This window comes from Schistocerca nitens, chromosome 3 (assembly GCF_023898315.1).
Source record: "Schistocerca nitens isolate TAMUIC-IGC-003100 chromosome 3, iqSchNite1.1, whole genome shotgun sequence".
Lineage (NCBI taxonomy): Eukaryota > Metazoa > Arthropoda > Insecta > Orthoptera > Acrididae > Schistocerca > Schistocerca nitens.
This window is the reverse complement of record NC_064616.1, coordinates 127,329,278-127,357,183: the sequence shown is the minus strand read 5'-3', so window position 1 is coordinate 127,357,183 and position 27,906 is coordinate 127,329,278. Positions and strand designations below refer to the sequence as shown.

General features: G+C 46.6%; 1 protein-coding gene across 1 annotated transcript; it reads left to right on the top strand.

Moving 5' to 3' along the window:
• The first annotated feature begins 24 nt into the window (after positions 1 to 24).
• LOC126249100 (uncharacterized) lies at positions 25 to 27,637 on the top strand. The gene is made up of 3 exons (XM_049950751.1): positions 25 to 222; positions 12,086 to 12,537; positions 27,553 to 27,637. The coding sequence occupies exons 1-3, from the start codon at positions 25 to 27 to the stop codon at positions 27,635 to 27,637; spliced, it is 735 nt and encodes a 244-aa protein (XP_049806708.1).
• Positions 27,638 to 27,906: the final 269 nt, after the last annotated feature.

Sequence of the window (27,906 nt, the reverse complement as noted above, 5' to 3'; positions counted from 1 at the left end):
TGCACTGCATCAGCCCAGCCCTGCATGGCCATCAGAGAGGTCAGCAGGCTGCTGGCGGAGACACCACCTGAATTCAGCCCCGATGCGGCTTCCTGCCACACTCCTCCACCACCTGACGACGCGGCCATCTCTTGCCTGCAGAGTCTCTCTGAAGAGGAAAGAGGGGGGAGGTTGTTAGAAGTGACCAAGGAGGGGGCAGTGGAAGAGCTGCGCGAGTTGCTGGTTGCAGGGGCGGAAAGCAGGAGCTGGTGGATACGCTGAGACAATGCTAACATATGATATTAAGGAAACACCATTAGTTACATAATGAGATGCACCTTAAAAAAGTGAAAGCATGCTGGACCCATAACCCAGAGGTCCATGGATTGTAACCACGCTCTGCTACCAAAGCAGAGATGGGTGTTACAATTAATCAAGGAAAACCCCCAGTTGGGAAACGGGGCAAAAATTGGTTGGTTACTGTTGAGTTTCAATTGACAATTTCCTTATTTATTACTTCAACCATTAAAAGTCAGTTCTTTACTACTTGACTAGGAACAGATCCAAAAAGCTAGCCGGCATACATGCCTTTCTGAAACGAATTACTTTACAGTTAACAGCCAAGCCATTTTACTTAAAACAGACTTTCATAACGCATTAAGTAACAAAATTAAAACTTTCCAAGTAATGAAACAAAAACACCAATTTGCATACAATTTCGCTACCAAACATGCTACCCATTTGTGAAATGTTGGATTTGGGAAGTTCCCTTTCCTGATGTCCAAATTCGAAATACCAATCTATATTTAATATTACTCGGTTCTGGTCAATTCCATCCATTGTTCAGGGATGTCGTTTGGCGAACAGGCAGTTGTTACCTCTGCAAGGATGGGTTCGCGGGAGTGTGTGTGTCAGGTTTCTTGGCCTGTACGTTTTGCCTCAGTGAAAGGATTACCGGGTAATTTAATTCTTGAGTGTGACTTTATACGTAAAACTCGCTTGGTTTTGCATTGTTCTGGGCAGACCTTTTTTGGATTGAAGCCTGAACAGAAATTTGGCTTTTGTGAATGTAAACAGCTTACTGCATCTGTCGGCCATAGGGTTTTGTTGGCTGAGGGGGTTAAGTTTGATTTGGGTCATCTCTCGTTAGAACAGGCATCGAGTCTTAAGTTGTTAGTTGATAGTTGATTTTTCCGCAGATTCTCTGTGATCAGCTCCCCATGTAACTGTGGCTAAGACATTTTCAAATGCTTGAAGCTTACGTAGTTACCTCAAACGACCTCGAACGACTGTCACTTAAGGCTTAGAGTGAAAAATGAGCCCCAGAAATCTCACCGTGTCTTTAAAAGTAAGAATAGTGTCCCTCATCCTCAACTCGGGAAAGGTTAAAATCTAACGAGAACGGTGAAAAGAACACATACTGACTTCTCGGTGGAAAACTTAAAACCACTCTTCTGCGCCCAGTCATCCAAACGTCTAAGAGTAATTTTCAACTGACACATTGTCGTTGCAAGGCTTGAAGAAGAGCGAAACACTGAAGTCATCCACAAATTAAGGAACACTGGACAGGACTTTTCACTATGGACGTAATGCTGTTAATAACGATGGCAAGGAGAGTCACACTTAAAACGCTACCCTGAGGGACACCGTTCTCCTGCTCAAAGCGATGAGACAAGACGTCACCAATACGGTATCTAAAATATTGTGGTGAGAGGAAAGACTGAATAGAAAGAGGGAGACAACCACGGAAACCCCATTCGTGAAGCTGCTACAGGATGAGACGCCTCCAAGTGGTATCGTAGGCCTTCTCGATGTCGAAAAATACACCTAGAAGGTGATGAGGGCGTAGGAAAGCTTGTTGTATAGCCACCTCCAGGAGGGCAACGTTATCGAAGGTAGAAAGATACCTCCCGAACCCACACAGAATCCCGGCAACTCCTTAGTCGCTTTCAAACTTCCAGACAAGGTGGCGGTTAGCTATCCGCTCCAAGGTCTTTCCCATGCAACTAGTGAGGGCAACACTGCGGTAGCTACTCGGGCTCGTTCGGTCTTTCCCAGGTTTTAAAGAAAGTAATTAAAACTGCCTCAAGCCACGAGTCAGGTCACATTCCTGACGCCCAAATGGCATTAAAAAGTGCGAGGAGGATTTCTTTGTTGCGCTTTGTGAGGTGCCGTAACATACTGTAATAATTGGCAATTGTAAACTTCATGAGAGGTGGACTGGAAGTCCAGACTACACCTCTCAGCAACCGCTCTATGGCGCTGGAAACCTGGATCCTGACTGGCAGCGTATTTTGCCACAGTTACTGCAATAACCATAGTCTGGGCAATGTCTCGCGGATCCGTGTGGAGAGTGCAGTCATTCATTACAGCAGCCATGAGGCACCTCCCTCTTCTGACAAATTCTCCTGATGGTCTCCCACACAATGGAAATTTTGGTGGAACGATTAATGGTGTTCAGGAACTTTTGCCACGACCTCTTCTTGCTCTCGCGAATTATGCGGCGACATCTTGCCCTCGCCACCCGAAAAACTGCAAGATTATCAGCAGTCGGCCGACACGAACCGATGCAGAGCTGCACGCCTGGTCCTGATTGCAGAGCGGCATTCGGCAATCCACTAAGGGACAGATGGCCTCTTCCAGTGACCTGTGGACTGTGGAATGGATGCTGCAGCGGCGTGGTGGACCGTTTGTGCGAATGTTGAGGCGTGGGTGGATCATATTACCAAGTGTTCGAACTGGGCCAACTGGCTATATAGTGTCGAGTCGGCTCCACTGAGCACCCATCGTGGTGGTCTGCTTTCAGGGTCGACGCCATCGGGCAGGTGAATCCAGATTGAGAAGTGATCACTGCCGTTCAAGTCTGCAACCACTTCCCAGTGAGCACTGGTAGCAAGAGCCGTAGAGCAAAGTGAGAGGTCAATGGCAGAGAACGACCCAGTCACTGAGCAGAAATGAGTGCTCTGTCCTCCATTGAGCAAGTAGTCACAGGATGACAGGAGAAGCCTCTCAATTGCTCTACCCCTGGGACAGGTAATTGCAGAGCCGCAAAGCACAATAGAACTTAGAACTAGTTAAACCTAACTAACCTAAGGACATCACAAACATCCATGCCCGAGGCAGGATTCGAACCTGCGACCGTAGCGGTCTTGTGGTTCCAGACTGCAGCACCTTTAACCGCACGGCCACTTCGGCCGGCCCAAAGCACATTGTGGGCATTAAAATCACCACATAAATGAATGGGTTGGGGGAGCTGTGTAAGGAGATCGGTGAGGGCCACTTCATCAAGTGCATCATGTGGGGTCAAGTAAAGCGATCACACAGTCAATGGATGACGCACGTGCACCGACACAGTGACGGCCTGTAAATTCGTTGTAAGCGAGAGAGGCGAGGAGTGGTAGTCCGTCCTGACGAAAATACCTACGCCTCCTCTAACTCTATTCCCATGCAGGTCGTCCTTTTTGTGGAGTGTATTGCCTCGTAACTCAGTGGAGTATGATGGATGGAAGTAAGTCTCTTGGAGAGACAGACACAGTGGTCTACCATGAGAGAGTAGACGAAGTTCCTCCACATGCGTCCTGAACCCTTGCAAGTTCCAGTGAAGGATGGAGGTAGCACCTCCATCCGTCTCTCTGATGGGGTGGGGAGACTGCAGCAGGTGGAGGGGCAGCCGTGGGGGCGAGATGATTTCCCCGGAGTTGATGGAATAAGATGCATGTGTGGGGCAGAGTCAGATGAAGCCTCACGTAAAACATCTGCATGGTTAAACGGTTTACCACGGGATTAGACCCGCTGTTGCTGCTGCACAGGAGCTTTCTGCTGTTTGGGGGAACAGACGTGGGGAGTGGTAATGGCCATACTGGGCTTCGGAAGAGCCTCAGCTGTAGGAGGCGCCAGGGGCTGGCCCAAGTTCGTCACTGTACCTTTGTCTGCCGTTCGAGTAGGGGCTACAGGCTCTGAAACGCTGGCTGCATTGCAAGTGCACTGACAGTTGGAGGTGTTAGTGCCAACACTCACCACCACTGTGTTGAGGCATCGGTTTTTGCAGTAGGCTTCTGAACCATGGCTGCAAAAGATGTAGCAAATGTGGGAGGTTGCATCGACTTTTAGATCTTTTTGGCCTCACCGTAGGGGATACGCTTGGTTGTTTTTATTTCCTGGACTTTGGAGTAGGGACTGCCGAATATTTTAAGAGGAACGCAAACATGGTGGTTTCCAGAGCAATTGATACATTTGGTTGGAGACGAGCAACCAACTCTTTCATGAGCAGCCTTACCACAGTTGCCCGAAGTCGCTTCGCCTTTATATCGTAAGGTGGTACACCCAAAACGCTGACATTTAAAACAGCGCATTGGGGTCGGGAAATAAGGCCTCACACCAAGGCGTAGGAAGCCAGCTTTAACATGTTCAGGAAGTTTCGTGCTACGGAAGGTCAGAATAAGGGAGTCGGATTTGACAAGATTGCCATCAACCCTCTTCATGATGTGTTGGACATCAACGATACCTTCTGGAGCCCACTCACGTTGCAGTTCTTCGTTGGGAATGTCAACTAGATCCCGGCATGTCACAACACCTTTGAACTGCACAGCACCTTGATTTACAGCAGTGTCTATGGCATACTCTCCAAGGCATTTAGCAGATTGGAGGTTAGTTGCTTGCTGGGAAGTGGAAGTTTCCACTAGCAAGGTCCCATTACGCAAGCGCTTCACCGATTTTAAGGAGCCAGATTCCCTCCAAACCCTTTTGTATATAGAAGGGCAAAACCTTCTCGAAACTACCCTCCTTCAGTTTCACAATGAGAAACACATTCTGATTACCAGAATGCATTCTGTTACCTAAGACTGGACTTGTCAAAGAAGTATCAGAGTCAGTGGGACTGACTGCACGAGCCCTCTTAAAAGACTGGGTGATAGAACCTTCCAGCGGCCCACCCTTTCCGCTGGGACGAAGAAAAGAGGGTTTCGAATGATCCATCTCGGTCCCACGAGCAGCTAGGGAACTACAAGTCCACTTAGAGCCCTACGAGCACAGGTAAGCCTTATACAAATGAGGTGCGGCAGGTTCCCCAGAGGTTGCCCGCTAACGACTGTTCCACCTCAACAGCCATGCATGTCATCAGCGCGCAGCACACCTTGAGATTGAGGGGTGCTTATAGAGGTTTATTCCATCCTCGTGATCCAGGCAGTCAACCTAAGATCCCCATTCCCCGAGACACACAACATTCCACCGCCACGCCGCACAGTGGTCGCTGAAGTATGCCCAGAGATTATGGTGACAGGGAACTGGCGGCGCTTACCAGTCGCCAGCTCAGAAACTCCGGGGTCACCAAGACCATACCCGGCACCTGAATGCCGAGCCCCTGGGGGCACCGGGCTAAGAGCTCAGCAGGAAATACTGAGGAGTGTGCTGGAAGCGAATATCGACAGACAAGGGTGCCAATGAAGGCACCCCCGACCCCACTGTCAGTCCGAGAGCCATTAGTGTGTACAAAGAAACTATAATGAAGTTCCATGCTAGGTCGTGAAACAGAAGGTGAAGGACTGCGGCTGTAGTAGTGTCCTTAGGAATCAAATGAAGACCCAAGTTAACACAGACTGCTTCACACTACCTGCAACTTTCCCAGTGGGTGTGAACTCTTCACCACCTTGGCTTCATGAATTTAAGCCGCCATATCAATTGTCGAAAGTGGAATCCAGGAGGTAACAGAAGGGGGACGTGCCCCATACTGGCGATCGAAGGGATCATCAAAAAAGGAGGTATAGGATTTGTGGCCACACATGGCAGACAAATGGCATGTGTACCTGTTGAGAAAGTCACAGCTGTAGGACAATGGTAGTCCAGCAACTTTATCATACAAATTCTCAACCACACTAGTGTCAAAGGCGCCCATGGCTAAAGAGATCCCACCATGGCGGATAGTGTTGAGATGGTGTACTAAGGATGTACGTGAAGATGCATAAATGAAATCCGTTTCGAATGGACAAGGGACCGGTACAAATGGAGGAGGGTGGATCGGTCAGCACTGCAGGAAGTATCATTGAGGACACGTATGACACTGAGGAACCGCGTACAGCGAGCTGACAGGTGAGACACATGCGAGGACCAATGGAGTCTCCTATCGAGCATATGCCCCAGGAATTTCGTAGTTTCAACGAAAGGAAGGGCAACATGCCGAAGATGTAGAGATAGTGGGAGAAACCATTTGCGCCGCCAAGAATTCATACAGGCAGTTTTGTAAGCGGAAAAGCGGAAGCCATTTTCGATGCTCCAGGAGTAAACACGATCAAGACTTCACTGAAGACGCCACTCAGTGTGTCAGGTCCGTGGATAACTGCAATAGATGACATATGTGACTCCCTTTTTGTTGACAATTTTGCCAATCTGGAGACAGGCCATTATGGGGTTAATAGCGATAGCCATAATGACGACACTGAGGACGGGACCCTGAGGCGCGCTGTTTTCCTGGATGAAGGTTTCCACATGCACCTTGAAAACTGGATCTTTTAGAAATTCCTGAAGGGAACAGAGCAGGTAGCCAAGGAAGCCCATGTGTAAAGAGTATGGAGGATACCAGGTCTCCAGCAGTTGTCGTGGGTCTTCTCCAAACCTATCTGGTTCCGCAGAAAACCATTTTTTGTGGTTTTAGGGCGCACAACTACAATGGTCATTAGCGCCCAGACTAGGTTAGGAATGCACCGCGAGGCACAAGGTTAAAACAGCAACTAAAAGGGACAATACTATAAAAGACAGACAGGGAGAGGATTAAAAAACAGCATAATCAAATGTCCTTAGACAGGTTTGTCAAGTTGATAAAACGAAGAACGCGAGCAGCTGCTCGTGGGTCATCCGCTAAAATGGCATCTATAGTACATGGCAGGCCAAGATCAAGACGCAGTGTGTTAAAATCCGGACAGGACGTTAAAATGTGGCGGACCGTCAGCAATTGCCCACGTGGGCAGAACGGCGCCAGCGCCAGTGCAGCCGTCAGCAGATGGCGATGGCTGAACCGGCAGTGTCCAATTCGTAACCGGGCCAAAACGACCTCCTCCCGCCGAGAAGGGCGTGAGGACGTCGTCCAAGCTGCGGGAAGAGGTTTCAAGGCCCGAAGCTTCTTGTCCGTAAGTGCAGCCAAATCGGCATGCCACAGCGACAAAATGCGCCAACAAATGACCCTGCTACAATCTGATGAAGGGACACAAGAAGAAGCTGTCTGAGGCTGGAGGACCGCAGCCTTGTCCGCGGCATCTGCAGCTTCGTTCCCAGGGATACCGACATGGCCAGGAACCCACATAAAGCTAACCGGAGAACCGTCGTCCACCAGCTGCTGAAGAGAGCGTTGGATCCGGTGCACGAAAGGGTGAACCGGATATGGATCACTGAGGCTCTGGATGGCGCTCAGGGAATCTGAGCAGATGACATAAGCAGAATGTCGGTGGCGGCAGATGTAAAGAACAGCCTGTTAGATGGCAAAGAGCTCAGCTGTGAAGACCGAACAATGGCCATGGAGCCGGTATCAAACTGTGTGCCCCGACAATAAAAGAACACCCGACCCCGGCATTGGTCTTAGAGCCATCTGTATAAATGAAGGTCATATTAATGAACTTCGAACGAAGTTCGACAAAACGGGAGTGGTAGACTGAACCGGGGGTAACCTCCTTCGGGAGCGAGCAGAGGTCAAGGTGGACGCGAACCTGAGCCTGGAGCCAAGGTGGCGTGTGGCTCTCGCCCACTCGAAAGGTTGCAGGGAGTGAAAAATCAAGATGTTGAACGAGGCGACGAAAGCGAACTCCAGGGGGTAGCAGGGCAGAGACATACAACCCGTATTGACGGTCGAGAGGGTCGTCAACAAAAGAACGGTAAGACGGGTGGTCGGGCATTGACAGTAGCCGACAGGCATACCGACAAAGCAGTATATCGCGCCGGTAGGTGAGTGGCAATTCACCGGCCTCAGCATGAAGACTCGACGGGACCAGTATAAAACGCTCCGATCGCAAGACGTAAACCCCAATGTTGTATTGAGTTGAGGCGGCGTAAGATGGACAGCCGTGCAGCGGAGTATACGAAGCTCCCATAATCCAGCTTGGAGCGGACGACCGACCGATATAGGTGAAGTAGGACGGTCCGATCCGCTCCCCACGAAGTACTGCTGAGAACACGGAGGACATTTAGGGAATTGGTACAACGGGCAGCCAAATATGACAGCTGGTCTCCACATAAGTTTCCTGTCAAATGTAAGACCTAAAAATTTTGTTGTCTCCACGAATGGGAGAGCAACGGGACCGAGTCGTAAGGACGGTGGGAGAAACTCTTCGTAGCGCCAGAAGTTAATAAAGAACGTCTTCTCGGCAGAAGAACGGAAGCCATTGGCGACACTCCAGGAGTAAAGACGGTCAAGAGAATGCTGAAGACAGCGCTCCAGGAAACATGTACGCTGCGCGCTGCAATAGATGGTAAAATCGTCCACGGAAAGGGAGCCTGATACACCAGCTGGGAGGCAATCCATTATTAGATTGATCGCTATGGCGAAGAGAGCGACGCTCAAAACTGAGCCCTGTGGCACCCCATTCTCCTGGCGAAAGGTGTGACAGGACAGAACCCACACGTACCTTGAACTTTCGATCCATTAAAAACGCACGAATAAAAAGAGGGAGGCGACCGCGAAGGCCCCATGTATGCATGGTGCGGAGAATGCCCGCCCTCAACAGGTGTCGTAAGCCTTCTCCGAATCTAAGAACACAGCCACTATCTGGCACTTCCGCAAGAAGCTATTCACAGCGAGATGGGTCGATAATTGGAAGGAAAGTGTTTGTCCTTCCCCGGCTTAGGAATCGGGACAATAGATTCACGCCAGCATGCGGGAACATGTCCCTCAATCCAGATGCGATTATAAGTACGCAGGAGAAAGCTTCTTCAGCACCTGAATGTGAATAAAATCAGGCCCTAGAGCTCAGGACCATGACTGGGCAAGTGCATTTTCGAGTTCCCGCATGGTGAATAGGGAATTATAACTTTCACGAGCCGAGGAGTGGAAGTTAGGTGGCCTAGCCTCCTCTGCCTGTTTTCGGGGGAGGAAAGCAGGGTGGTAATGAGCGGAGCTCTAAACCTCTGCGAAAAAGCGGCCGAAGGCATTGGAGACATCCTCAGGGGCCCCAAGGGCGTCATTCGCGACCGTCGAGCCGGAAACTGGTGAGTGGACCTTAGTGCCAGATAGCCGGCGCAGGCTACCCCAGACAACAGAAGGAGTAAAACTGTTGAAGGTGCTTGTGAAAGCAGCCCAGCTGGCTTTCTTGCTTTCTTTAATAATACGACGACACTGCGCACGTAATCGTTTATAATTGATACAATTCGCCATTGTAAGGTGGCGTTTAAAGGTGCGTAAAGCACGTCGACGAGCACGTATAGCGTCTCTACATGCTGCGGTCCACCAGGGGACCGGTACGTGACGTGGAGAAGAAGTAGTGTGAGGGATGGAATATTCAGCAGCAGTGAGAATGACTTCCGTGAGGTGTGCGACCTGACTATCGCAGCTTGTGAAGGTTCCATTCTGAAAGGTCGCCCTGGAAGAGAAGAGCCCCCAGTCTGCTTTGGAGATGTTCCAACTAGTTGAGCACGCACAGGGGGTATGATGCAGGAGATGGATAACACACTGGAAGTGGTCACTCTAAATGTAAGAGAAAGTGCGTACCACACAAACCGACGTGCAAGTTGGGTAGTACATATAGATAGGTCTAAATGGGATAAGGTGTGAGTTGTGTCCGAAAGAAAAGTAGGGGCGCCAGTATTGAGAAAGAGAAGATTGAGGTGGTTGAAAAGGTCTGCTAACAGGGAGCCTCTCGGGCAGGATGCTGGAGAGCCCCAAAGGGGATGATGGGCATTGAAGTCTCTAGTCAACAAAAATGGTGCAGGTAGCTGAGCAGTAAGTTGCATCATGTCTGCCCTAGTAACGGCAGACGGCGATTGAGTGTAAATGGTGTAAATGGAAAATGTGAAAGTGGGGAGAGTAATTCGGATGGCAACTGCCTGCAGATCGGTGTGCAATGTGATGGGATCGTAGTAGATATCATCCCGGACCAGCAACATAACCCCTCCACGAGGCGGAATACCTGCCACAGGGTGTAGGTCAAAACGCACAGAGATATAGTGTGCCAAGGCAATTTGATCGCATGGGCGTAGCTTCGTTTCCTGGAGGGCTACGACGAGCGGACGGTGCAAGCGGAGCAGCAACTTCAAGTCCTCTCGGTTGGAGCGAATGCTGCGTATATTCCAGTGAATAACTGCCATCGTGAGAAGAAAAAGAAGATGCAAGAAGGGGTCACCTCGAAGGCCGCTGAGGGCCTGGCTTCGAGCGAGCACTGCCGCCGCTATTAGTAGGCGGAGAGTCATCGTCCATTGGTTCTATAGGTTCATTGGCCACATTGTTAAGATGGCCGGGAGGGGGAGCTTCCTCCGCCGGTGAACGGCCAGATGTTCGGCTACCAGCCGTGCGGCCAGGCGAAACGGATGACGGCCTGGGGCGGCAACCGCTGGGTGGCGCAGGAGAAGAAATGCACCGTGGCGGAAAAGGAGAACTGTGATTTCTATGAGCCTTCTTGGAAGGTCGTTCAGTGGAAGTACTGGTCGATGGCTGGGAGTTCGAGGTACGTGGCCCGTGCATCTGACTTCTGGGTCTTCGTCTTGGCACAAGCTGATGAAGGTTCTTGTGTCTGTGGGGTGATGGGAGGAAGGGGAGACATCGACCGGGCGATCTCAGCACTGGCCGAACGGACGACCGTAGTGCTGAAGATCAGATCGTATGTCTGCGTCGCCACCTCCCTGGTAGTCTGAGGAAATGCGAGGACAGTACTGTATTTCCCCGCTGGGAGCAGCGTGGGCTTCCTACTAGCAAATAGCTTGCGAGCAGCCGAGGTGGACACTTTCACTTTGACCCGAATTTCCTGTATACAGCGTTCTTCCTTGTAGATGGGACAATAGCAGGAGGACGCTGCATGGTCACCCTGACAGTTTACACAAGGGGGAGACGGAGGTGGACAGTCACCGTCATAGGCATCCCTGCCGCAAGTGACACATTTAGCCACATTGGAACAAGACTGGCGAGTGTGATCAAAACGCTGACACTGGTAGCAGCGCCTAGGTGTCGGGACATAGGGGCGAACAGAAATAACCTCGTAGCCCACTTTGATGGTGTTCAGCTGCCGTCGCGGTTGAAAGGTCAAGAAGTGTCCGGGTCGGTAGAAGTTCATTGTTGACCTTTTTCATGACCCTATGGAGAGCCGTCACGCCCTACTCAGCGTGGAAAGACAATCTCCTCGTCAGTCAACCCGTCGAGTGAATTCGTCTCGTGGTGTGGTGTATATACTAGATCAAAGTGCGGTGAGCCTCCACCCGGGCAGGGAATGTCGTCAGGAGTGTGGCCCGAAGCAGTTTTTGTGCCTGAAAAGCATTCAGTTTCTAGTAACAAGGCACCGTTACGCAACCTGGTACAAGACTTGACAGATCCGGCTATGGAATCTACGCCCTTCTTGATAACGAAAGGGTTGACAGAGGAAAAATCCTTTCCGTCCTCAGATCGAGGAACTGTGGGGCAGGCGGTAGTACTTTTGTCAGTGGTGGCTGGTCAAGTTTCCATTTTTGGGCAGAAGTCGAGAAAGAAGAAGAGAAAGAAGAATAGAAAGAAGAAGAGAAAGAAGAAGAGAAAGAAGAAGAGAAAGAAGAAGAGAAATCCATTGCGGAGGAATCCCCCATGATAGGCAGCGTCTCCGATGGCGCGCTTCTTCCTTGTGGGGACCCTCTCAGAGGGCACTCCCGCCTTAGGTGAATGTTTACACCTCAGGTCACACCTCCCGAGAAATGGACGGAGGGACCAATCGGCATGGTTGGAAGGTGTCAGCTCAGGCAATCACTCCTCCCTGGGCCTGGCCTTTACCAGGGGGTATGTGCGTGCCTTACTTGTCTACCCAGGGCGGGGAATTACGTGTTACCCCGTCACCGGCTACGCGTGCGAACGCGTGGGTCGGCCTTCAGGCACGCACAGGGAGGGAAGAAAAATAGAAAAAAGGGAGAGAAAGAACAGACTGTCTCAAACGCCAAGAAGGAGGAAGTGGAGAAGGGGGTGGAGGAAGTGGAGAAGGGGGTGGAGGAAGTGGAGAAGGGGGTGGAGGAAGTGGAGAAGGGGGTGGAGGAAGTGGAGAAGGGGGTGGAGGAAGTGGAGAAGGGGGTGGAGGAAGTGGAGAAGGGGGTGGAGGAAGTGGAGAAGGGGGTGGAGGAAGTGGAGAAGGGGGTGGAGGAAGTGGAGAAGGGGGTGGAGGAAGTGGAGAAGGGGGTGGAGGAAGTGGAGAAGGGGGTGGAGGAAGTGGAGAAGGGGGTGGAGGAAGTGGAGAAGGGGGTGGAGGAAGTGGAGAAGGGGGTGGAGGAAGTGGAGAAGGGGGTGGAGAAGGGGGTGGAGGAAGTGGAGAAGGGGGTGGAGGAAGTGGAGAAGGGGGTGGAGGAAGTGGAGAAGGGGGTGGAGGAGGTGGAGAAGGGGGTGGAGGAGGTGGAGGAGGCAAGGAGGAGGTGGAGGAGGCAAGGAGGAGGTGGAGGAGGCAAGGAGGAGGTGGAGGAGGCAAGGAGGAGGTGGAGGAGGCAAGGAGGAGGTGGAGGAGGCAAGGAGGAGGCAAGGGAAGGAAAGGAAGAATCCAGAAGAAGTGAAAAACCAAAATGACCGCAAATATACGTCGTGGAACCGTCCGTCTGCGCACGCAGGAGTTAACTACCCCCTTGAGGGGGATGGACTCCTTTTAGTCGCCTCTTACGACAGGCAGGAATACCTCGGGCCTATTCTAACCCCCGGACCCGCAGGGGGGGGGGGGGGGGGAACCATTCATGGCGTGGGGGGGGCAAAGTAACGAAATGGTCAACTACAGAATGCCGCTCTCTAAATCCGCGCTATTTATTAGTAAACGGTGAGACTCTGCTACCATACCAGCTAGGCATGAATCATACGTTCCATCATCTTACAAATGCAGCTGGTAAGAGAATGGGGCGGTAGCTAGAGGGATGGTTTTTGTCCTTACCAGGCTTAGGTACAGGTAGGGCGGCGGCTTCACGACAGCGTCCGGGAAATGTGCGTTCATCCCAGATGCAGTAGTATGTGTAAAGCAGAAAGTGCTTGCCCCCCAAGAGAAAGGTGCTGAAATATCTGAATGTGGATCATGCTTTCAGTTCATCCCGATCCTCTGCCGCAGGGCCAGACGCCATCCAGTGTCCTCATAGCGAAGGCAGGATTGTAGCACTCACGATTTTGGAAGAGAAGCGCATCGCCCGAGCCGCCTCTGCTCGTTCCCATGGAGGAAGGCAGGTGATTGTGGGAAGAGCTCGAAACTTCCGAAAAAAAATAGCGACCCAACGTCTTTGAGTTTGCAATAGGTTCCACGTGGACATCATCCGCTACTGTCAGTCCACAAATTGGGGAATGGATCTTGGTTCCCCGAGAGCCGTCGGTGGTTGGTCCACACGACGGAGAAAGGAGTGGAACTGTTGAAAGTACTAGTGTATGAAATACAACTAGCTCTTGCTATTCCGAAGAAGGCGACGACACATTTCACGCATATGTTTATAATGAATATAGTTTGCGATCGTAGAATGGCGGTTAAAAACGCGGAAAGCACGTCTCCGTGCGTGAATTGCGTCGCGGCATGCCTCAGTCCACTAAGGGACTGACACGATGTCGTAAAGAGGAAGTGCGAGGAATGGAACGTTCTGCAGCAGTAAGGGTAACGTGATGACGATGTGGAATCGCGCATCAAAGTGGGGAAATCATGCTCTTCGAAGGTCGTCAGGGAGGAGTGAAGCTGCCAGTCAGCCTTAGTAAGCTGACATTTGTGCGGTACAAGGGTGGGGTAGGAATCAGAAAACGGATAGCACACGGGAAATAGTGTCTCGAGTAGGCGTCAAAAAAGACGGACCGCTCAAGATGAGGGGCAAGCTGGGCAGTGCAGAAGGATAGTTCCTAATGGGAATAGGTGTGCAAGGAGCCGGAAAGGATAGTGGGTGCTCCAATGTTAAGGCAGAAGAGGTTAAGTTGGTTAGGAAGGTCAGCCGCTCAGATTCTGGCAGAAGCCCAAAGAGGATCATGGGCATCAAAGTCACAGAGTAGAAGAAAAGGAGGAGGTAGCTACCCAATACACTCAATGCCCTGGTGACAGCGAATGACAGAGCACCAAAAAGAGGTACAAGAAGAAAGTTAGGTGGGGAAATAAAAGGCGATTTGCAACAGCTTGAAGATACATAGTTAGGGAGATAGGTTGACTGAAGGTCATCCTGTATGACCAGCATGACGGACCCATGAGATGGAATTCAGACATCAGGGGAAGGTCAAAACGAATCTGTAAGAAATGTGAAATCTTGAAGCGGTCGTGACAGCGCAATTTCGTTTCCTGAGGGCAGAGGCAAGGGGACTCTGCGATCAAGCAGCTGTAAATCGTCATGGGACCAGAGGCCGCGTACATTCCATTGGAGAGGAGTCATGATCAAGAGATGCAGGGGTGTCACCTCAGCGACTGCTGAGTGACAGCTGCGGAAGAGTCGCTACTATAGGGCTCAGAAGCAGAAGGATCCTGCTGCACAGGGTCCACAGAATCATCATCTTGCTTGTACAGTCGGTTGTAGAGTTCAACGCTGAGAAACAGTTGTTGGTGCACACTGGCGACACGGAGGCCAGCCGGGCTAAGGTATTACATGGTGACACCATCGAAGATCATCGTCAAGTTGGTGAAGGATAAGGGCAACTAACTGGAAAGGCTCGAAGTAGTCCACCAAAGTCAGAGGAAAACTCTGGTGGTGTTTGGCTGGAGGGACGGAGCACGTACTATTCCTCTCCTTTCTGGCGTACAGGTTGTGTAGCTGGTGGCTTCGCCCCTTGAGGCGAGAGTGACTGAGGTTGTGAAATAGCCCATTGTCATGGTAGAATCGGCATCCTCCCCTCCAGCTGTGCAACAAGCAGAGTTGAATTGGAAGTCACATGCCTGCGTGGCCATGTCCTTCATGGATCGAGGGGTAACAAGAACAGAACTACAAGTACCAGACAGGAGAACGCAGGCTTTGCGACTTTCCAGTAACTTGCGAGCAACTGGGTAAGGCAATTTTTCCTTTCCTGGATGTGTTTGGCAGCCCTCTAATCAAGATACATGGGACGATCCCGAGAGGAGGCGGCATGGCCGCCATTCCAGTTGTTACAGCAGGGAGAAGGAGGTGGACTATCGCACTCATGCACATCCCTACCACAGATCACACATTTAGCCACGTGTCAAGACGTTCTAGTGTGGTTGGAACGATGGCACTGGTAGCATCGCATCGGGTTCGGAATGTATGGCCCGATTGTGATAATTTCATAGCCTGCTTTGATCTTTGATGGAAGCACCACTCCATCGAAGGTGAAGAAAATAAGTGCGGGTGGTCGTTAGATGATGAGCGGCAGTGACACCCTGATCATAGAGGTAAGATTGTATTTCGGCCTCGGTTGGACCGTCGAGCAGCCTGGTGTAAATTACACCATGGGGAAAATTCGAAGTTCTATGGGTGTAGACACAAACAGGGTAACTGTGGAGAAGCGAGGCAGCAAGCAGTAGTTGTGCTTAAGAATCAGATGTGGTCTCCAAAAGCAAAGTGCCATTCCATAAACGAGAGCTGGATTTGACAGGTTCAGCAATTACACCTTTCTGAATAATAAAGGTGTTTACCGTGGGGAAGGACTGATGGTCTTCAGTAAGTGAAACCACTAGGAACCGTGGTGCAGCGGGAATGATCTGGGAGTCATTACCCTCATTACCTTTACATTCCATAGACGTTGATTAGGAAGATGATTGACCCATTGTGAGAAAATCCGCCATGGTTGCCAGCGTCTCCAATGGCGCACTACTTCAAACTGTAGGACCTTCAAAAGGGGGCGCACCCGCCTTAGGTGATTGTTCCCTCTGTTCACACCTCAGGTTACACCTCAGGTTACACCTCAGGTTACACCTCCTGAACATCTGACAATCTGGAGTTTGCCTGAGCTGCAGCCTTCCCCATCACCCATCCGTGGGCTTGGCCTGTCCCAGGGGGTACGTGAGAACTCTACCTATCTACCTAGGGCTGGGAATTACGCGTTACCCAGTTACCTATTACGCACGAGACGCAAGGGCCGGCCTTCAGTAGCGCGCAGCGAGGAAGAAGAAGAAGAAAAAGAGGAATCTCAAACGTTGAAGTGGAGGAACGAGAGAAGGGAAACTGTTTTTTGCTTCATTTTCCTTTCTTAAAGACGAGACTGGTCTTACGTCAGCGACAGAATGCAGAACATTCCCAGTAACACCCTAGACATGTTCCCCAAGGGAGGGGAAAAAGAATATCAAGGATTGATATGCAGCACGGTATGGAAAAAATGCTACAAAGGCTGGGGCCGCGTGGTAGCTAAGCACGAACCTCTCTCTGTGTGTGTGTGTGTGTGTGTGTGTGTGTGTGTGTGTGTGTGTGGGGGGGGGGGGGGGGGGCGGGGGGGGGTTGTGTGGTAGTAGCTGCTGTTTGTGTGTCTGGCGCTACCCTAGGATCCCCTGTTGTATACTAAATAGTTTTACTGTGGTAGCCGTAGTGCCTGAAGGAGTAGTAATATTTGGAGTTGTGGTTATCATGTGGTGATTACTGTGGCATCTTGCATCTCTTCTGTGGCAGTACATATATTCAAATTTTTTTTTCCTCCTGAAATAATTTGTAAAAGTCAAGAGCGTTCTAGGTTTATTTAGAATATTAACAAATGATTCCGAACGTTCTAATATACTCTATAAATTAGTGTCCTAGAATATCAGGTAGCATTATTTAAACATTCGAATACGTTACTGTACTCCACAATACTGTTTCAAAATCTTCAGGTATTCGTGATCATCGTAGGAATGTCCAGACGTTTCTGTAACGAACTGGAATATATTCGAGCGTGGTGGATTGTCCTTGGTGTTCTCTGAATTTATGATGAAGTGCCTGGCAGTACTCAGTGTGAAATAAGGAGCACTTTAGTATTTTCATTTTTCACACCACGTAAGTGAACATTCGACAGTATCTTCGTAAAAATTACGTTCCTACGAATTCTGTTTCGCTAATTTTCGGAGTACTCTCTTCTCTGGAAACTAATGAAACAACCGAACCAAGCGAAGCTCTTCTTTACAAGTTGGTGTAAGAAAGACAATACATTTTATTTTCAAGGTGGGAGATCTCATCAGCAGTAAGTGGCACGTTTACCTAAAATGCAAAAGGGATGTAACCGATTTTGTGACGTATTACAAGTTTCCAATCAGGAACAAATTATTCCTTGCGTTTTCATCCGTTTTTGGGGTTCCACAGTGCGTGTTGATAGTCCTTTGCCTGTATAGTGTAGTTTTCCACGATCTTCAGTATGGACAGGGACTGATTCCTGAGTGCAGATGCGAGCTGAGTTGACACTTCGCCCTCAGCTCCAGACATACGACTCGCACTAAAATTGACTCCTCAAACGTGGTCAAGTGGTTGGTCACATCAGGTCTTGGCAGGCAGCGGGAGACTCCTAGGGGGCCGCACCCTAGACCTCGCTGGTTCGTCTGTGAGCCACAGACGGCACCTGGAACATGCGTGTCAGTGTCCTCAGACAGATGCAATTGCTTGTCTTGTTTCAGAGGAAACCCTTCAGCCCCCAAGATCTACGCAGACACACCAGGTGGAATAATTGATAGTTAGGGGCCCCTATAACGCGCCTGACATTGGAGCTCCCAACGGACATGGCTGCCCAGGATGGGAAGAAATCCAATTTGCACTGTTGTGCATACCGGTTTGAGTCATTCCAGATGTGGAACAGGCCTTCCTAGGGCCATGAAGAGCACAGGGTGCAGCCAGCTGCAAGTGGTGGCTCAAGTCAGTACCAATGATGTGGGTCACTGGATTGGAAGAGGTTCTCTCTGGTTTCGAGCAGCTATCAGAAATGGTAACGACTACTAGCCTTGCTTGTGAGGCGGAAACAGAGCTCACCATTGTACCAGACATCACCAGTCGGTCCTGTCGACTACGCTGCAGTGCCGAATGGAGGGTAGGAATCAGAAGCTCAGTCGGTTCTGCAACATTGTAGGTTGCATATTCCTCGACTTGCACAGTACGGTGGTATGGTTTCGGGTTCCATTGAATAAGCCGGGAGTCCACTATATGCCAGTGGCGACTACACGGTAGCATGGTCTGTGTGGCGTTGACTGGGCGTTTTTTTAGGTTACAGGATCTCTGAAAACGCAGAAAGGGCTTTAGGCACAAAGGGTGCAGGCCGAACGAAAGAAGAACATAGACACACGTACCATCGGTGTAACAGTTGTAAATTGTAGGTGTGGTGGCGAAGTACCAGAGCTCCAAAGACTAATAGAAAACACCAACGCTGAAATAGTTATGGGCACAGAAAGCTGGCTAAAGCAGGGGGTAAGTTCAGCCGGAATTCTTCTGGAGCACCTAACTGTTCAGAAATGATATGCTAAATACAGATGGCGGTGGCGTTTGTTGCTTTTAGAAGTACTTCTACCTTGTTCCATAAGTGAAGTACATTGTTTCTGTGAATTGGCATGGGTAGCGGTCATTCTTGGCCATCGGAATAAAATATTCTGATCTGGGTTGGGACGTCGGCAAAAGCATGCAAATGCTGCAAGGTTCGAAGCACAGTTGAGTTTACGTTAGACCTTATAATTGTATGTGCCGGGTACGTGATTGTAATTGAATTTACGGCGACACATAGTTGGTGGTGACTCCATGTTTCATGCGTACCTCCAGATTTAAACATCTGGAATTGTGCTAAACGCATTCTCTGAAAATCGTTTGGAGCCATTAGTAAAGTTTGTGAAATCTGCTTGACCTCTTTGCAACAACTAATCCTAAGCTAATAACGAGCATCAAAACTTATACAGGTATTAGTGAGTACAGGGTTATTGTATCTTGAGTGAATACCGTAACTGTCAAATCCACAAAAAATAAATGAAAAATGTATGTGCTAAAAAATCTGGTAAGAATTCACTTCTGGTCTTCCTTAGCAACTGATTTACAGCAAATAAATTAAAGAAAGACCCTATATCTCTGTCGATACTAATTTGAAACGACTGGAGAGTAAGTGCAGACCAGATGTGGCTCGAATTCAAATTAACAAAGCCGATTCTCAATGGTACACAAAATAGGTGAAAACACTGTTGCAGTAACAACGAAAAAGAATGCCAATCCTTGGGATTTAGCGTTCTTTCAAATTTGCAATCTTCTGTAGAAGCTCGAAATATAGTATTGACTTCAGTCCGAGAGAATTACAATAGTTTCATTGAGGAAACTATTTTCTGGCACGTTTCGAGACAAATATTCTGGTCATATGTACATTATGTTAGCATGAGAGACAATCGAGGCCTTCTCTGCACAGTAACAATTGAAACGCTATGTATGACAGTGCTGCTAAAGCAGATCTGCTAGAAACAGCCTTCCGCTATTTCTAAACCAAAGACGACAAAGTAAATATTGCAGAACTGGAGTCAAGAACAGCTGCCACCATGAGTATCTTAGAAGTAGATATCCTGAGCTTAGTGAAGAAAAAATGTCACTTAACAACCTGGACTGGAAGACTATTAAGGACGGAGGTATTGCATCAGTCTCAGAGGAGAGTAATTGGTACAGAATCACATACAACCATTTACTCGACGAGAAACAGCTTTTTACTCATATGAAGTGTTGAATGCTATGGACAAGGAATTTGAAATTGTTTACTTAATTATAGGCTCCTAAATTAAGTATTTTTAGATAAGGATTCGATGGTCATGAATGCATATTTCAGGCTGAACGAGATACTGAGTGCCCGGATTGTTTACGTAACATGTTTGGAAATGCTTATTTTAAGCACGAACTTGAGATGGGCAGCAGCACGAACTTGAGATGGGCAGCAGCACGAACTTGAGATGGGCAGCAGCACGAACTTGAGATGGGCAGCAGCACGAACTTGAGATGGGCAGCAGCACGAACTTGAGATGGGCAGCAGCACGAACTTGAGATGGGCAGCAGCACGAACTTGAGATGGGCAGCAGCACGAACTTGAGATGGGCAGCAGCACGAACTTGAGATGGGCAGCAGCACGAACTTGAGATGGGCAGCAGCACGAACTTGAGATGGGCAGCAGCACGAACTTGAGGCGTTTTCTCTCAAGAGCTTTACTAGCAGTGCTTACGCCTGCAGTGCCATGCCTCAAATCTGTAGGGTCTACCCAACCTTCAGAAAATTTTCCTTGTATTTTTACATTTCACTTCACAAGAGCTACCTTCCCATAGCTAATGTAGTGCTGTAGAAAATTGAATAAAGATTTTATATGTAATAATATATTTACTATCTAATGAGATATTTCTGACTTCCTAGCAGAACTTTCATGTATATTCGTGACACTTCAGTTTAATTCATGTATGTTTTTAAATTGCTCACTTAATCTTAAGAACTGCAGCCGCATTGTACCACTTCTTAAACTGGGGTATCCTAAAACTGAGTTGTCTGGTTTTACTACAAAATTTCTCTTTGCGTTGCTGCACTGAAAAAACCTGCTTTGATAACATTTTTTTTCAGTGTGCAGACAAGACCTATTCTGCAGAGCAGGCTGGAAGCCATACGTCCAGAATGCACTGCTGAGGGCTTGGTGGAGCTCAGATATGGTTTATGTAATAGACTGGTTTATTAAACGTATTTCTGATGCTTTGTTTCATGTTTGCCTGATTGGCAGATCTAATTATATTATGTGGCAATATCAAGTAATTTTCATTACGAGATAACTATTAATGAAACACTGAAATTGAGAAGTAAAAAAGCTTAGTTATTATGGGTAAGTTTATTGCTATGGCTACAGTGAGTGCTATGTATACTTAGATAAAAAAAAACCTGTTTCTACTAATGGAGGTTTGTGTGTGTGTGTGTGTGTGTGTGTGTGTGTGTGTGTGTGTGTGTGTGTGTGTGTGTGTGTGTGTGTGTGTGTGTGTGTGTGTGTGTGTGTGTGGGGTGGAGTCACTTGGGAAACTGAGCTCTTAGCTGCGGAGTATACTGTCAGAACTCTTCAGTTCCAAAACAAGGGCGTCATTGTCCCAGTGTTAATTTACCAGTTATGACCTCCAGGTATTCAGGTACTTCCCAAAAGTGCTGTACTGTGAGGAAGGCATTGATCACTGTATTCTACTTGCACTGGATTCTGAGAAGTTGGCATCTCTTAGTGGTCTACTTTTTCTATGTAACAACAGTATTACATTAAGAGAACTTATCAAATGCTGGTTAGGGTGTTTTGATAAAAAGGCAGGAAACATTCAACACTAGCTTCTCTCGTCAAAGACACAGAATTTAGCTCTAGGTCCTGATGATTTTTGTATACCACTGATGAAAGTAAATTAAGATTGGTACAATGAATGTAACAGAATTATCTTTGTGATTAGTTTCTTGGGGTATATTGAGAAAATTGTAGCTTTGTGTAGTGCCAGTGACATGTGCATAAGGGTTTACATTTTTATAATCTTGTGGTAGGTTTGATGTTTGATAATCCAGTAGATAGGACTGTCTTTCAAAAGACGATTTGTAATTGGTGCATTTGCATGTGTGAAGGCCACTGAAAGCTATTGAAGTTGGCTGTACTAAGCTACTTTTCTTTTACATGCTCAGTTAATGTGTGTATACATTTGTTGTTTAGGTGTAATTATCCTTTCTAATATTTCTCAATTTGTTAGTTTTCAAAAATGAACACACAGTTGGGCGCCCAGATGACTTGATATTTATGATGTATGGTACGTCCATGTTTAAATGAATTTAAAATGGTCTTTATTTACTTTTTGTTTGCATTTGTTGATGTACTAGGTATCAGCTAGGGTGACACCTGGGTGGTGTGGTGTAGGTCAGTTCTCTCACCCCCACATCATCCCTTAGGTTCTAAAAAGCAGAGTGAAGCTATTGGGGTAGTCTGACATGGTCTGTGATTCTAAGCTCACACCGTTGGCACAGTGTTCTTTCTGCTACAAGTGCTGTTCACATAACATTGAATGACTGGATGATGTAGTAACAGTCTAACTTACACCTGAGTATTCATGTGGCAACACCGTGCTCAATTTGTGCTGTTTCTGACATGGTTTTGCAATTTTAGTGCTACACAGTAACCAGCATTTGCTTGTGTCATTGTGTGGAAATGTCTGCAAAGAGAGCACTCATTTGTGTTGGTTAGTATTGCTATTTCATTTGAGAGAGAGTCATATATAGGGATATGAAATTTTTTACAGGCTTAAAGGTAATGACAGAAGTGGTGAAATAGTATTGGAACAACAGACTGAGTCACCCAAAGCATGTGGTGTTTCACTAAAAATTGTACTGAGAAGCTTTGCAGAAGTACAGGCAATGGAATGCTGTGGTCAGTAAGTTGTTTCTGTCTTCAGAAAGATACTAATGAAGAACTGTCACTTCTTGTCTTCAGTCCTGAGACTGGTTTGATGCAGCTCTCCATGCTACTCTATCCTGCGCAAGCCTCTTCATCTCCCAGTACCTACTGCAGCCCACATCCTTCTGAATCTGCTGAGTGTAATCATCTCTGTCTCCGTCTATGATGTTTACTCTCCACACTGCCCTCTAGTACTAAATTGGTGATCCTTGATGCCTCAGAACATGTCCTACCAACCCACCCCTCCTAGTCAAGTTGTGCCACAAACTCTTTCTCCCCAATTCTATTCAGTACCTCCTCATTAGTTATGTGATCTACACATCTAATCTTCAGCATTCTTCTGTAGCACCACATTTCGAAAGCTTCTATTCTCTTCTTGTCGAAACTATTTATCGGCCATGTTTCACTTCCATACATGTTTTCTGAGGCAAAAGGTGGCACATGTTTCAGTACAGTAACACTGGTACAGAAAGTGCAAGGCTAGAAAGGCTGGTTTTGATGGAGAGATTCTGATGTTGTAGCTAGGGCTGGTTTTCAGGAAAGACAAAATGTGAAGGAAGATCTTAACTTTGGCTCAATCAGGAAGATGATGCCAGAAAACTCATTTGACAGGATTCAGAAGGCAATGGCAGGATGACAGCACTGTCTGGCAAAGGAAACTTCAGTGGGATAATGTGAGTATCACTTTAGGCTAATACCTGCATCCTGGAAATCCAGTTATGATGGAGGGAATAGTGAAGTATAGGTACATGGGTTTCGAAATTTATGTGGTTCATAAGAGAGTTGTTACTATGGATAACACCAGTTATCATCCACAAAAATAGAAACTTCCTGAAGGACAATTAAACAACAATAAATTGTATTAACCCATTAGCATTTAATCTAATATTAATTGACATGTATTCTTCATTTCTGGAAAACAGTATCGTGGTGAGCCAATTTATGGAAATGTGAGGATATTTAATTTACTTAGGACACAAAAGAAAAAAATTTGGGGCCATTCTCATTTGAGAATGCTGAGCACTCGGCAGTTTTCACCTTTCACTGCTTCGTAGGAAAATGGGTAGTATAAGGAAACGGATAATAAACCGATAACATTTCACTATTGTTTATTTTACAATAACTCATGTTTATAAAAGATTTAACCTATCATCTTTCCAAAACGAAAATTTAATTAAGGCCAAATACTATGTTTGGAAAGCATTTGATAGGGAGTGTAACATTCCACTCACCACAATATGTTCTAGGCTTTCCTTTACAATCCTCAGACTGAATCTTCTCTTTTCTCATTTCTCAGACACACAGCTTCTGGTTGGATCGTGCTGGGACATGACACAGGATTCATTGGTGTTCCATTTGCTGACATTTGATATGTTCTGGCAATTTGTTTTCTGAACCCTTACACTGGGAGAAGTTCCTGCATTGCACCTCTTAGAAGCCGGTTGTGTATTTGTAACCATCATATCTACAACTGTTGTAAAAACAAAAAGAAACCAGTATCACTATTAACCATGTACTGCAATTGTATATTTCTCTTTTAGACATCCATGGTATTCTTGTGTGTTCAGTGCATGTTTTGGAATACTGAGCTTTTGTTTCTGGGATGAATTTCTATTTTAGACTTTGACCGTGGGCGGTACAGTGTCAGAATCAGTTGCTAGTACAAGATACTTCTTACCATTCCATTTTATGACAAAGATTTCCTTCTCTATCAAATTCGAACTCAAAACCTCACCTCCCCTCCCCTCTCCACCCCACCCCACCTTTCTTTTTCGTTACCTTATCTGGTGATAAGGGTGACATTGTTCTGCTTTCTCTTATGGCTGCACATGCACAGAAGCCTAGTCCCTACTGTTGGATAACGTCATGACTAAGTAATTGTCAAAAAGTACTTCATAACCGTTTGGCTTAGTGACAATGGACAACATAGTCTGATAAACTGCTTTAAAAGATGTTTCCCATATTGAAATGTAGATCAGGTTTCAGTTCAAGATACCTATGACGACTCAGAGAATCTTTCACTGTTTGAACAACAAGGTCATCCTCAGACCAATCATTTCTTTCACTGCATTATGTGATAGCGAGTAAAGATAGGAAATACAACAAATGCACTAATTTCATTACGTACAACTGAAGAATGTATTTTATTTTTACATTTCCCATCAGATCTTGAGTTTCCTCTCCAGTGATGCTTACTGTTGTTCCAACAGCTGTATGGTACTGCTAATTTACATCCAGATCTGCTTCTATTTCTTCATAAAATCAGATTATGCTGCCTCTTCGACCATTCCCAAAATATGGTGAGCCATGTGAAAGAAGTCTGGGAAGAACAAAATACAGAACATTTACCAAGGAAGTGCTGGCAGATGACAGCAGGCTTTGATGCACTGGAACACAAAATACAATAATGTATTTTGGCCTACACACACCACTACATTATTGCTCATCAGGCAACCAGAAAGAGTGATCCTATCATAGATGCTGCCACACTAATAAAAATAGAAATAAGCAGCAGGTTCTGAAATTCCACTCTTTTTAACAGTCTTCAACTGAATAACTGAAAGAGATATAACATAAGCACTCTTTGTCAAAGGAAACTTCACCTTACCACCGTGACGGCACTCTTTGTTGGAAGCAGCGTACACTGTAATTGAGGGCAATGGCCACAGAAGGGTTAAACATTGTTCATTCCTCTCCTGAAAGCCTTTCCTGTTGTCTTTCCATTCCTCTCTTCCCAAAAAAGACGTAAATATCTGGCAGACGGACCATTGTACATACACAGTCTGTGTTGCTGTCATGTTTGTTGAAGCCCCTGGTTTTGTACCGAGGTTGATTATGTGAATGTTTACCATTCTTTAGATTCTCACATCAGTATTAAAGCTGATTTACTTTATAATTTAACAGATTTTTTCCACACTATTTCACTGCGTACTTCCAAATTTTTTTTTTTCTTCAACCTTTGGTGCACCGTCTCAGAAGATTGCCATAGTACAGTGTGGAGAAAATGTATGCAATGTAAACAAACATTGCTGTTGCCAGGCCAGCTTACTAAAATCCTGGTGTAGTAAGAAAACGGTGAAGAATGCATAGAATTCCTTCTTTCATTCTCACCTTTAATCTGGGGTCACTTTTGTGAAACTTGAAAGCAGCTATGAGCACATTCAAACTGCAAAACAAAGGCTGTTAGAATCATGTTTGGATGAAAACCTACGCTTGTGTGAAACTATGAAAAAGATTTCTGGTATTCCTCATTTACCACGTACCTACATTATGGAAAATAAAAGTAGAAGGGAAGCACAGTATATTCAAAAATCACCACCACTTTACCAGGCAAAGAAGAAAATTATACATCACTCACATCAGATTTGCAGCATCTCTGCTTTCACACCATTGAAAAATATCTAATTTTATGAAATGTACAATGTGCACACTTTATGAGTTAAGTATTATTTGCAACATTAATGCACACACAAACTGATTTCACTTGTGCAACCTACTTACCGGTAGACTTTCCAATGTCGTATGCATAAGCTGCTTTTGGATAAAATGGGACCAAAATAGTACAATAGTGGTTTTTCTGAGTACAAAACAGCCCTCGACTGGTCTCAATTTGTTTTGGATTGCAGTATTAAGGTAAACTGTTTTCCCTGAACAAATAGCTAGTTTTGTGGCTGTTTGCCAATATAAGCACGAGGATTAAGATCCCGAACTCCATTTTACGGAGTCATTCATGTCTTACGTTTATTATGTAAATGGGAGGAGGGGAGAAAGGGAGGGAAAGGAATATTGACACATGCTGCATCAGGACTCTGCGCGGCATCAATGGCGATGAGTGAATGTGAGTGCTGGCCTGGGATTCGAAGTTGGGAACCCCAGCGCCACCCAGACAATGTTTATCACAGCTATCTTGGCGCGTCTCTTTCTACCTTATGCCACCTGCCTACAGTCCCTGTTCATTTCCTCCATGCTCACTACTTTCCAATGAATGTGGTGGATCTATTGCCCATTGAGGCGAAGCAGTTTTCAGTGTGTGGTGTGTGTGTGTGTGTGTGTGTGTGTGTGTGTGTGTGTGTGTGTGTGTGTGTGTGTGTGTGTTCTCTTGAACATGTCTGAAAGAATGGACACAGTGGATATGTGTAATTTCATATTAGTCAGTGTGCCACGTACTGAGCCTAGAGTGATGCTGTCTGCCCACTCTTAATTTAGTTTCATTCCTATTGTGACATTTGATAATATGATGATTGTTTCTGTTGGTGTAGGACTCCATCCACACAAAGGCATACATTAATGGCATATGCTTCAGCATAATCCAACATCTAACTTTGTGGTCTGCACAATTGAGGGTGTTAACAAGGAGTGATCCCATGTATGTAATGGTTTGTTTGTGTCCATTTTTGTGTGGCCCTAAGCGTAGATATTTTTCCAAATCCTGGAATTGCTTGTGTAGACAAATTATCAGCTGATTTTGGATAAAAGGAATTGTTAGATGCTGGGTATGGCAAAAAAGCATTTCATTACAGCTGTTCCTCAAGGTACCATACCACAGGTAATAATTGAATTTATGCTTCTCTGTTCAAGTATTGCTTACTTAAGTCCAAGAACTAATGACACAGTTGCATGCTCACAAGTGATTACAGCTATCTTATCAGCATAACGAATGGTGCAGGAAATGTCTGCATACAATCTGAAGTATTTGTCTGTATCCATTCATCAACCATGTATATTTTTATAACTACCTGTATCTGTCCAACTAATTAAATCCTATGGCATGTGGGACAATGGTGTGAATTGCTATTATATTTACGTTGACTTTGCTATTTTTGTTTCCCTATTACAGATGTAAGTAGTTGATTGTATGTTAAAATATGTTCATTTCACTTTCTAATGTAGCACAAATATTTCCATTTCAGTGTAAGAAAGACAAAAAAACATGTCCTGAATCCAGAGGCGCCAATTTTCGTGAGGTATGGTATGGTATGGTATAGCAAGGCATGCTCATGTTTGATATAATTAAATCTCTTCTTGTCCACATAGTACTCATACTGGATGCTGTGTTAGTCTTCAAATGTAATTGTGTGTCAACTGCCGAATAGAATTTTCTGATGACAAACTGTCTCAAATTAGTATCAGCAACTTTTATGTCTTTACAGTGCACTCAGCGATACAGATCCACATCCTGTGGACCTTTATCCAATGTCAAACTTGAATCCATGGGCACTGGTGTTCCACAGGTAGAGTATAATTGTGTTCAATGCATCATTGATAGTTGCTCGTCCCTCCCCCCTTCCACATTGGCATTCTCTCTCTCCCGTACCCTCTCTTTCCGCCTAACCGCCTTTTCGGCACTGCCCTCTTCTCTCCACCCTCCCTTTGTCCCTCTACATATTCAATTTTCTCTCCTTTTCCCTTTCCCCCATCCCTCTGCCGCCTCACCCCCCTCTTGCATGTAAAACTGTGAAGAGATCTGTCAAAACAAAAATGACTTATGCCAGTGTAACATTTTA

Excerpts from the sequence above, each read along its gene's own strand:
- LOC126249100 (XM_049950751.1), top strand. The coding sequence starts at position 25 with ATGGCCATCAGAGAGGTCAGCAGGCTGCTGGCGGAGACACCACCTGAA. Across the intron at positions 223-12,085 it reads AAGAGCTGCGCGAGTTGCTG|GGGGTGGAGGAAGTGGAGAA; the intron begins GTTGCAGGGGCG and ends GAAGTGGAGAAG. Across the intron at positions 12,538-27,552 it reads GCAAGGAGGAGGTGGAGGAG|TGCACTCAGCGATACAGATC; the intron begins GCAAGGAGGAGG and ends ATGTCTTTACAG.